This window comes from Hylaeus anthracinus, unplaced genomic scaffold (assembly GCF_026225885.1).
Source record: "Hylaeus anthracinus isolate JK02 unplaced genomic scaffold, UHH_iyHylAnth1.0_haploid 11981, whole genome shotgun sequence".
NCBI lineage: Eukaryota > Metazoa > Arthropoda > Insecta > Hymenoptera > Colletidae > Hylaeus > Hylaeus anthracinus.
The window spans coordinates 7,872,268-7,883,754 of record NW_026534329.1 but is presented as its reverse complement, the minus strand read 5'-3'; the positions used below and the strand labels follow the sequence as shown (position 1 = coordinate 7,883,754).

General features: G+C 32.7%; 2 protein-coding genes across 2 annotated transcripts in view; one reads left to right on the top strand and one right to left on the bottom strand.

Moving 5' to 3' along the window:
* LOC128885476 (protein N-terminal glutamine amidohydrolase-like) overlaps positions 1–8,736 on the bottom strand; it is a 17,384-nt gene extending 8,648 nt beyond the window's left edge. The window contains exons 1-3 of the mRNA XM_054139544.1: positions 8,376–8,736; positions 8,023–8,184; positions 460–613 (exon numbers count right to left, since the gene is read on the bottom strand). Of these exons, the coding sequence (XP_053995519.1) occupies positions 460–613; positions 8,023–8,184; positions 8,376–8,482 (423 nt within the window). The 5' untranslated portion in view covers positions 8,483–8,736. The remainder of the gene's footprint in view (positions 1–459; positions 614–8,022; positions 8,185–8,375) is intronic.
* Positions 5,379–7,115, top strand: LOC128885468 (isochorismatase domain-containing protein 1-like). The gene is made up of 4 exons (XM_054139533.1): positions 5,379–5,779; positions 6,295–6,438; positions 6,518–6,703; positions 6,784–7,115. The coding sequence occupies exons 1-4, from the start codon at positions 5,657–5,659 to the stop codon at positions 6,895–6,897; spliced, it is 567 nt and encodes a 188-aa protein (XP_053995508.1). The 5' UTR covers positions 5,379–5,656; the 3' UTR covers positions 6,898–7,115.
* Positions 8,737–11,487: the final 2,751 nt, after the last annotated feature.

The following is an 11,487-nucleotide window of genomic DNA, read 5'->3' as shown; positions in this document are numbered from 1 at the left end:
GGAGGTACACAATTATTATTTGTGGTACAAAATGAGTACTAAATATTCCACTAACTAAATCTATCCACTGTGTTCGATTCATTGTTAATTATTTTGAAATTTGGTCCTGCTACCTTAACATTAAGGAGCGCCACGATTCTTTTTAAGATGCCAGAAAGTACAAAATTATTCTTTGTGGTATAAATTAGTACAAAATGATTACTAAATACTCCATTAACTAAATTAGACACCGCCCATTTAGTCTCTGTATAAATCCGCCACTGCGTACGAGGCGAGATAAAACTTCATCTATGCTTCGAATCGAAGTATTTCAGCTCCGACCGAGACTCGGCTCGATGAACAAACACTTCCGGATTGTTCCAGAGGCACAGAGAATCGAATTCGAGAATCGTATTAAGCAGCGAAAGGGTTAAACGGGACATTGCGGTTTCTTCGCATTGATTTCGTATTCCAACTGACCCAAACTACGAGCTTGTCCTCGTCCTTTCCTGCCCGTTGCCGCCATAGAGGTACGCTACGCCAGGGGTTGCTCACGAAAGCAACATAGCAATGACTTATTTCCGATCCGTGTCTCGTAGCTACGTCCTGACACAGCTTCCACACATTTTCCTCGCTAGAATAACAGTTTGTTCTTGCAGGCGAGTAAGTACGTGAAACAACAAATCATATGCAGTGCAAAAGTCTTAGGCCACCGTATGAAGCGTGCGTCACATTCAAATAAATTAGTGTTAACGAAATAAATATGATGTATATTTATCATTCCACTTTATATATACTAGTGTACTACACATACGTACAATAGAATTGTAAGAAATTATTTAAAAGATTTAGAAGAGAACGAGGTTAGACATAAGAACGAAATTGTATATTTATCATTGCACTTTATATACTATACTAGTGTACTGCATATACGTACAATAGAATTTTAAAAAAGTATTTAAAAGATTCAGAAGAAACGAGTTTAGATATAAGAAGGAAATTGTAAAAAAAAAAAATCTGCAAATGGGAAAAATGGAAGGGGAGCATAATTAAATACATACATAGATAGAAGATAACGAAAGATTAAAAGTTATCTGTCGGCCAGTGAAAGTCCCGATTTAAGGGAGTATTTTAGTCTAGAGCCTTCAACATACGAATCTTTTTTGTGTTTTCTCAAAGTGTAGATTTTTAAAAATGTATCTGCCAAAGGATTTTATCGATTTCGAAAAATTAACGAAGTTAGGAACGTCTTAAAGAGAACGATGTCCGCAACGACGCATCTCCAGTTTCGTTTGGATACCGTATTTTAAATTTCTTTGCAGTTTTTACTACAATTCTGGTAATGCGTAAAATGTGCAAAAGCGACATTCATTTTCAAGAAGCAAGTAAGCGAGGATCTCGGTTTAATCGTAATCGTAAGTATACGTATTTAGTACGCATTTATAGAAAAACTTTAAAGACAATTTCCTTCTAGCCATAATTTGTTTAAAAAGGTTGCCATAGTATCTCGAGTTTTAGTTGACCGAATGACTTCAAATTTGGAGCGAATCTTCAGCACGCGTTCCTTTATCACCTGAACCGTGGTTTTCAAATTCTGATTATTCTAAATATTTTGTTTTTAATATACTAAGGATGAAAAGAAAAGAAAGAAAAAACAATATTCCAACTTTGAAGTGCTGCAGTCCTTAATATTTTATAATTATTCTGTACGGGCCATAGCGACGCTAATGATAATAAAAATGTTTCTTAATTTTTTCATTTCAGATAAGCAGAATGGCCAAGATTCGTTGAACATACTTTTTCAGAAAGAACCATATTGATTTAATTTTGATTATTTTTACCAGCAAAAAATTGTGCATATTTTTCAAATGTGAATAGATATACATATATGCAAAACACTTTATACAAACTCCTTATAGATTAAAAAAAAAAAAAAAAAAAAAACACAGTTCAAGGACTAAAAATTGGCGCTGTAGAAGAATAAAATATCCCCTTAAATTATTAAATTATCCCCTTGATTATTGAACATCTCTGGGATTCTTTGGATAAAGTTCGAAGAAAAAGTAATTGAAAAATCATATGAAATAAATAAATAAATATTACATTCTCCGTTGAATTTGTACTATTTTTATCTCTTATTTCGTACGGTACGCTGTACAATAACATTGGTGAAATAAAATATGCAAGCGTAAATTTGTACTCTTTCTTTACCCGTAAAAATGTAACAGATGTAACGCACCGTAAGTGGTCTGAAACTTTTGTTGAGTATCGTATGTGCTTCGATGCAAATGCGATGGAAAAAGGTACAACAGTATCAACACAGAGGAAAGAGTTTCTTACGAAGGGCGTTTATAAAACGTATGTAAACAAACGCGAACGTAAGCTACACGGGAAAATGTTGTTAATCGTGGATGATAAGTGGTGCGACTGGTTAAATGAATGTATTCAAAGCTTTGCGAAACAGTGGATGGAAATTAGGTAACTGCATACGCAGAGGGTGATTAAGCCAGAGCTAGTAAGCCGCCGCGTGTTTGTCATTAACCCTTTCATTCCCACCGTGGCGTTTTCGGTACACGCCAGTTTCAGGCTGTTTTTATTATTCAAAACGAAACTATAGAAGTGGTCGTACAATTTTTCTTTATTTATTGACTAACCACAAAATTATACGAACGGTTTTGATGGCAAGACTATCGTATGCATAATTATTTATTGAAATTATTTATTAAAATTATTACAATTTGTCAAATTTACTTTGTTTTTATCTATCTTTATTTATTAGAAAATTCTTGTATAAATTTTTTAATAAACAAACATGTCACCACATGAATTTGTTGATAAATAATTATCGATTCAAAAAATTATCGTAAAGGAACAACGATAATTGTCATTTTTAAGTATAGGAATTATTCTTTTACGATGATTTCTTGAATCAATAACGTTTGTTTAGAAAATTGTTTAGAAAATAATAATTGTCGTTGTTCCTTTACGATAATATTTTGAATCGATAATTATTTATAAACAAAATCATGTAGTAACGTGTTTGTTTATTAGAAAATTCTTGTATAAATTTTCTAAACAACATTTCACAAGCATGGAGTAATTCAATATAAACTAATAACCAAAACAAATATTAATTTGTTTCAAGATATTAATAATTGAGCGCACACAACCTCGCTAAAGCACAACGATCGAAAACGTTTACATTTTGTTTGATAATGCTTATATTAATTAACCAACAGATTATATATCCATAAACATTTATACATTGTACATGACCAATATGGGTTCAACGCGTTCACATAATTTCTGGTTTCATCAAGAAAAAAAGAAAACTGTTTGTACGACTGATATATTCTTATTGATAGAACATAACGAATACAAATAATTATTTGCAAGTGTTTGCCATTACTACGACATCAATTGTGTTTACCTTTCACGGATAATTTATTACGATTCATAAACTACTTGCAACCATATTCCGACTTTTCAAAGTAACAATAAAACAACCGTGAATACAATCTAAACCATCATTCCCAATATTTTGTTTGCAATTTCATCGTATTTCCAACAAACCAGGCTGGCGTGCATTATAAAAAAAGGAAATAATGAATACGGACACGAAGGAGTTGAAAATCTACCGTACGTTCGTGCGAGGCGAAGCACGATAGTGTCGTGCGGATTATCCAGTAGCAGCTTTCATGCATTATTAATTGCAGGAACATGTACGCTCGTATATTCTCGCTAAATAATGATAACGAAGGTAAAAGTTGCAAGTTCTAGCAGGAAGCAGAGAGATACGTTACGCGCGGTACGTTTCAAAACCGAGCAGACGATGCGCCGTGATTCGCGGATATGTATTTTATACATATCAAAGATGGCGGCGGCATATCGCACTGCCGTCTCTGTACCACTGCAACGTATCGATCCACCACGGGATATACCGCAATACGACACGTTTATTTCATTAAATCGATAATTTCTCGGACACTGGGAAAGTCGAGCGAATTTTGTTGAACACTTACCAGTAACAACTCGTGTACACGCACTCTGATGCTTTCGGAAAAAGCTGCACCAGCGGCTTCGTGTGCTCAGTCTCACGAGGCTCCACGGCCATTCTTTGTTTACAAACTCGTCTTGGCTCGAACTACACGTATATTCAAATTTTATATCAACGTAATACAACGACTCGCAGTTTCGATCATTAAAACGTCAGCGAGATCTCGCTCGACGTACCGTACACGAACATCGTTGCCGATTGGTCGAACAGCTTGGTAAACTCAAAACGAGTTCGTGCAACCGACGAGTCGGAACAGCATTGTTTGACTACCACTACCACCGGTCGTTGCTGCCGCTATGTGTGGCCTTCTCGTATCTGACTCGCACGCACCTTGGTCGCTGCGGTATCGCGCATGCGCCAAAATGAGTCGATTTAAATCACTAAACCGTGCGCCACGGAACGTAGATTAGAAAATATGTTTTACAAATTTAATGCTGCCGGTGCACGTTCGCATTTCACGCACCGGCGTTTTTCCGAGGAAACTGTACACATATTTCAACCGAATAACCCTTAAATATTATACAGTTGTGGTATATTATTCTATTCTGAGATCACTTGTAATTGTAAGCGACAGTAATTTTTGATAAACGTTTGATTTTTCCGGCGAAGCTTTCTAAGTAACGTAAAATACTTAGTACTTGAACAGAGTTTAAAGTATAACATGTTTGATTTCGACTTTGACAAATATTATAAAAATAACACTAATCCTATAAAATACAATTAAAATTAAATGGACTTGCCATTTTTTACAAGTTTCTAAGGATATGCGGAACAAGCCATAGTACTTCAAGAATCTATTTCGACAAGCAGTAGTACTTAAACAATTATGCAATAGGGTTTTGGGTACTGTGTTTCAAATAGAAATAAAGGATTTGACAAAAAACGAACAATTAGAATTTTAAAATACATACAAGCTTAATAGTTATTATATTGTAACAATGATATTCACATGGAATAACCTATGATACAAATATTTACATTCCACAATCATTTTTTATGTAAAATAAAAATTTATTTCAGTTCGTCTCAGTTCTCAAACATTTTTTATATATATGAAAAGTAAATGTACCTATTTAATGCAATGCAAATGTTTTATTAAAAGGAATCTTCTATTAACAATTTATTGATGTAATTATCAATTACGCTAATATTGCTTGTTCGTATGGTAATTATTAATTCATTGCCTGGTATAAAGAGTCGACACTCTGATCTTTACTCTTTGACTGACCTTCGATAACTGTTTTCCTACAATTCCTAATCGTACTTTTTCTTCACTGTACGTTTCGCATACACGTTCTATTTACATTCCTCACGTAACGATGATTTTTTCTTGACGGGCATGCGCGACTGGGAGCAGAATCTAACGTCACAGTCTAGTTTTTGCCACGGCACTCAAACTGCAACTTACGATGCTCGCACATTGAGAGTATTTGTTTCAAGTCAATAAAATGGAACATGTACAAAGTTAGTAAAACTAAGATTGCCCATTAACATTTTTTACAAATTACATAAATATATCAAGTGCGTCACACTATAAATGTATAAAAGCCGGTAATGTTATGAACAAATCTCTCCGCTAAAGGAACAACTAATAGCACATTTTAGTGATAAATAATTATAATGAATGCTGCAAGAGCACTCCTTAAACAGGGTAGAAGCGCCCTGCTATTATGTGACATGCAAGAAAGAAATGCCAGAATCACATATGATTTCCAAAGAATTATACAAAATTCGGCAAAACTGGTAAGTATTAAAGATATCAGTTACTCGATTCAATCATATGCAAGTATAGAAATTAATTCAGCGTCTCCACATTCATTCATTTATAGTTCTAGTTTAATGACACTTGCTTGTCATTTTGTTACATTAAAATACCAATCTTCATGAAACCATCTCTACAATAAATCTATGTACAAAAATAATCCAAGTCTCAGCCTGATGACCTTTAGAATATATACCTGTATGTTCAAACTTCTTTAACCAACAAATTTTGCTTACTGTTTATCTAATAAATTACAAACCTACTTTATAATTATGATAAATGTGAGGGTATGAAAATAAGCAAAATATTATGGCTACTACAGTTCTTATAGATGCATTGTAATGGCTCGCAGGTTGAGACTTACGTTATGCATAATGATTAGGTTAAGGACTTAGAAGGTTGGTGCTTTAATGTACCAAAATTACAAATAAGTAAATTTGTTTAAACTAAATAACTAACAACCTTCGTATTGGTTAATTATACATAATTTGTGTAGATAACTGGATTAAAAATGTTGGAAGTTCCAATGATCGTCGCAGAACAAACTCCAGAGGTTCTTGGAAAAACAGTTTCAGAATTAGATATTTCTAGTGCCAAAGGACCATTTGCAAAGACTCATTGTAGCATGTATATACCTCCAGTAATAACTTTATATCATATGTATAATATAATACTGCCTCAGTTGTTTCCTTTCTAAATAACATTTTTATTCATTCTAGGTACTTAAAGAACTTTCTGTGATTTGTTCTGGGGAGAAACCAGATGCAGTTATTTTAATTGGTATGGAAACCCATGTATGCGTAGAATTGACTGCGATTGATCTAAAAATAAATGAGTATGAAGTACACGTTGTCGCAGATTGTACCACTTCACACACACAAGAAGAGAAAATGTACTCTCTAGAGGTGAAAATCAGATTTTGTATAAAGATGTAGATATAAATATAAAAGATGGATATTGTGTTTAATTTTCATTATTTTAACAGAGAATGAGAGGAATAGGATGTCATATAACTACGGTAGAAAATGTTCTTCTCAAACTACTGCGTGATTCAACACATAAGGAGTTTAAGAATGTAATACATTTGACAAGACACTAACACTAGATTTGATACAGGTCTTCCCAACAAACTGTAAAATATCATTAGGACACGTTATATTATACCATGCCTAGTTTTTGAGAAATTATTAGAATGAACTATTTTTATAAAGGGTATACAATAATGACACAGTATATACAAAACTTATTTTATTTAAAAAATATGAATACTTTGTTGATATAGATGTACAGGGGTGTAATACAAAAAACCTAACTGATTATGTTAGTTCTTTCCTGTTGAACCAAAACCTCCTTCTCCTCTTTCTGTCTCATGTAAACTATCGACTTCTTCAAGTTCAGGATACATAATTCGCTCACAAATCAATTGTGCTACACGATCTCCAGGAGAAACTTTAAACTCCTCATTACCATGATTAAATAGTACTACTCCTACATTTCCCCTATATTGAAAAGACCATAGATTTCAATATCCAGCATATAAATGTGTAATCACACATATATAACCATTGAAAACAATGCGCTCGAATACACCTATTTTTTTGTTATATTGTTTAGAATAGTGTTTCTTAAACATTTCTCCCCTAAAGTAGAATATATATCTCAATACATAATAGTCTTTTAAAAAAACTGTATTTATATACTCAAGGTTCTTATTTAATTTAAATGGTCTCATATTTTTTTACTTAAACTTTTTATATGTAGTTTACTAAATCAATGTTCTAAAACAAATATAAATAAACTTAATAGTTTTAAATTGAATTCTTTGAAATTTATTTCAAGTATTTTTATCTTTTGTACTTTTAACTTTGCTGTCTTTTATTATTTTTTGCAGTAATAGAAAGATAAGTAATGAAATATTGTAAGAATAAAACAATATCAATGACGTATACTCAGACCTTTCTATGTTTTGTCTGTATGTATTTAAACTTTATTATTGTTAGAAAGAAACATGAATATTCATGCAAATATTTGGAGCAAACGTGCATGAAATATTTTAAAGTCTTACTATGGAAATTTTATTAATTTTATTTATTTTATTCATTTTACTGTAATATATGTGGAGTTTTCTTTCTATATGTGGATAGACTAATGCCAATTTCAGATACTTTTAATTTGTTTAATGCCTATTATTTTAATATGGTTATGATATCTGTAAATAACTTACCGATAGTCTGCATCAATGACACCAGCACCTACATCGATGTGATTTTTCCATGCTAGCCCTGATCGTGGTGCAACTCTTCCATATGTGCCTTCGGGAACTTCAACTTGTATGTCAGTTTTAATTAATTCTTTGCCATGTGCTGGTACAACATACTCATAGGCACTGTCAAATAAAGTAACATAACATTCATCATTGACTGGTTTCAAAAAAATTGAACACATCTATGCCTTGGAGAATTTTAGAAATTTGGAGTAAATATGCTAAGTCACTTAACTAATATGATACTTTTCATTGTTGTTTGAAACATGACTCAACATACTCCACGTGTGAAATACAAAAATGATAAAATTTACCTTCTTAGATCATAGCCTGCAGCAACTTTTGATCCTTTTGTAGGCGCGTAAGCTTTATCGGTTAGTCTTGCAAATTTCAACAATTTCGAACCGCCTATTATTGGCATGATTGGATTACAGAATATCACAACTGTGCGATTCAAATAATACTATCACCGTCTTCAATGTACGAATAACCCGTAACTAATCTCCTCTGCAAGTTATACCGGGCTTTTCTCACCGGTTATTACCGGCGTCAAAACAACGTAGTTCATAAGGACAATTGTTTATTGTTGTTCTACTTGAAGCAAGAACTTTTGTCAAATATTTTTGTACTCTTAATGTTGATTATATTCGTTTAATATATATGGGTATTTATATTTGCTCGAAATAGTAGATATAAGTACGTGTAGATAATCGTCAAGTGGTATTGATTAGTAGCTTTCGGGTCACGAAATTTAAATGATCTTTACTGGCTGTTTTTTTCTTTGGAGTGAACTCCATAAAGCGACAACGAAATAAAAAGTCGTAATAATATTAAATAATATTTCGTATAGTTGGAAGATTATTGTGCAACATTTTGACTATAGTTGTTAACTTTTTACATTATCATAATAATTATAGGTTGATGAAAAAAATTATGACAAGATTAAAGGACAAAAGTCGAAAATTACATTGTTAACCGTTTGCTCCTACATGAAAGTTTTGAAAAAAAAAGTCTGTCACCATTCTAGCAATGAGATATGTTTCACAGAATTTTTTCAAATTTTTTAATTGATAAACCATGTTGTAAAAAATAAATAAATGAAAAAAGTGAACAATCCCGATTTTGCAGAGATATTGTCAGAGCACTAAAATTACATTTTTACAGTAAGCAGATATTATCGTTACTATCATCTTCAATTGTTCCAGATTTTTATCATTAGTGCGCCATTCTTAAAAACCTTAAAAACCGATATTTTCGTCGCTTCTTGCTCATTAAAATAACTTATAAGGTCGAACTTTTGTATAACCTTTATTTAATTAGTGCTTCACGCTATGTTCAATGACGTTATATTGAGTGAAACAGCAGAGAAATGAAAGAAGCTATATCAACTTCGTCATTTAAAATTAGTGTGTGCTTTACATTTAAAGGTATGAGTGACGTTTTTAACAGAGCCATGACCGAGCGAGTAAAGTCTCTGATTGCTAACCGTTGCAGACATTTTTATTTGAATTCGACTACCACTTACATGTTTGTTATATTAATGATATATATTTTCTTATCTTAACCAGATGACAATGATCAATATGCGTTTATAAATATTTTAAGAGTATTCTTTCAATATTTCAACCTAAAACGCATGTATAGTTGCTAGTAGGGATCTTGTGAGGTCGTAAATCGAAACAGCAGTTATTCCTTTATTGGCACAGGTCATTGATTATGAGTATCTCGGATTTTTCCAAACTGGAAAAACCAAAAACTTTTGACGATGATTGGTTAACTAAGTTCCTACCTGCCACAGTATTTTCAATAAGCAAAGTCATTTAACAAATTGCTGATCCAATCATGCTGCAATTTGTTAAAAGATGCTCTCTAAACTTAATATTACACACATACAATCCAAGGAAGAGGAAGCTTCTTAAATAAAAAAATTGAAGAAAGTGGACAAAATTGAACCTCCTTAAAAGAAAAGTATTAGAAAGTAAAAAGTAATACTTTTCGTCATTGTTATTAGTTTAAAACATGAATATTTGAGTCAGTTTTATAAAACTAGACTACAACTCCTCCCCCAGAATGTACTTTACAAAACGAAATAGTTTTATGGTAATTGGTCTATCCGTTACAGAATTATGTGTGAACATACATAAGAAGAATAAAGTTATTGAAATATGAAACTCCTAATTCCGATATCGATGGTCCTGAACGAAAAGTCTGGCTTCGTCATTGTCTAAAAAGGTGTCAGATTACTAATTGCGGTCGGCTTAAGTTGTAAAGATCGATTTCCGACCGATTTTACGACCTCACAAGAAAATAAGCTTCGGAACTTCTTCCAACCACCAGTAAAAGTTTGCCGCATCCTCAAACGTAGACCGTGATGGATAATACTTTCCATTCGCTTGTTATCGCCGATAGCCTATCGGTTTCAACAAGCAGAGTGAAACACCGCAACAATAGAACCCGTTTTTATGATTTGTCACTCAAACCGAGATTTTTCCGCTGAAAATCAGTAAATTTCGAAGCGTTCTATTTGAAAGAATAACAAAAATCGGGTAAATAGATTAAGGGTTAATGAATTCGTTATGAAAAGCTCTATCGCATGATCTTCCCAAAAATTGTATATAGTTCCATTTAAAAAATGAAACTTCTATCTATTCAATTAATAATATAAAAAAAATTACGTTTACGCCACAATATAGAGCCCATTGTATCTTGACATTTAGAAAAGGAGAGAGTAATGAAAGAGACCAGAAATATCAAAGAAAGAATGGATTATCCGAGGAGAAATGACTATAAGTCACGCAGAAGTCGAGGAGTTAAGAGAAAGATGTAGTGAAAGAGTTAAGGGAGAGAGATAAACAAGTGCAAAAACATGTGCAATATAATATAAAATAAGAGAAGCCAAGTACAACAGCAGATATAAATACATTGTGACAGAGGAGAAATGGTTATAGTCAAGCAGAAGTCAAGAGGTTAAGAGAAAAAGAGAGAGAGAGAGACATAGTGAAAGAGCTAAGGGAGAGAGATAAAAAAGTGCAAAAACATGTGCAATATAATATAAAATAAGAGAAAATACAACAGCAGATATAAATACATTGTCACAGCACTACGTTCAGAATATTTAACCAAAATAGGAAAATGAGATAGCCAAGAATGTATAGCCAGGATAAGATGTGAAAATTTAGAAGAGGGAAACATATATCTGTTAAGAGAGAAGGACAGAAGGTGCGGATTGTGTAAACTCCAAATAGGGACATTGAAACACTTCATAGAGGAGTGCCAGGAGTTAGAAAGAGGAGAATTAAAAGAGAAAACGTTGGTAAAAGGAAAAGCGGTTGAGAGGGTAGTAGAAAGTAGGGAAGTTTAGCAGGTGACCAAAGATAAGACTACAAATTACATTTTTGCTTTTGTAGTATGTTTACATGCAGCATT

Excerpts from the sequence above, each read along its gene's own strand:
- LOC128885468 (XM_054139533.1), top strand. The coding sequence starts at position 5,657 with ATGAATGCTGCAAGAGCACTCCTTAAACAGGGTAGAAGCGCCCTGCTA. Across the intron at positions 6,439-6,517 it reads GTAGCATGTATATACCTCCA|GTACTTAAAGAACTTTCTGT; the intron begins GTAATAACTTTA and ends TATTCATTCTAG. Across the intron at positions 6,704-6,783 it reads AGAAAATGTACTCTCTAGAG|AGAATGAGAGGAATAGGATG; the intron begins GTGAAAATCAGA and ends TTATTTTAACAG.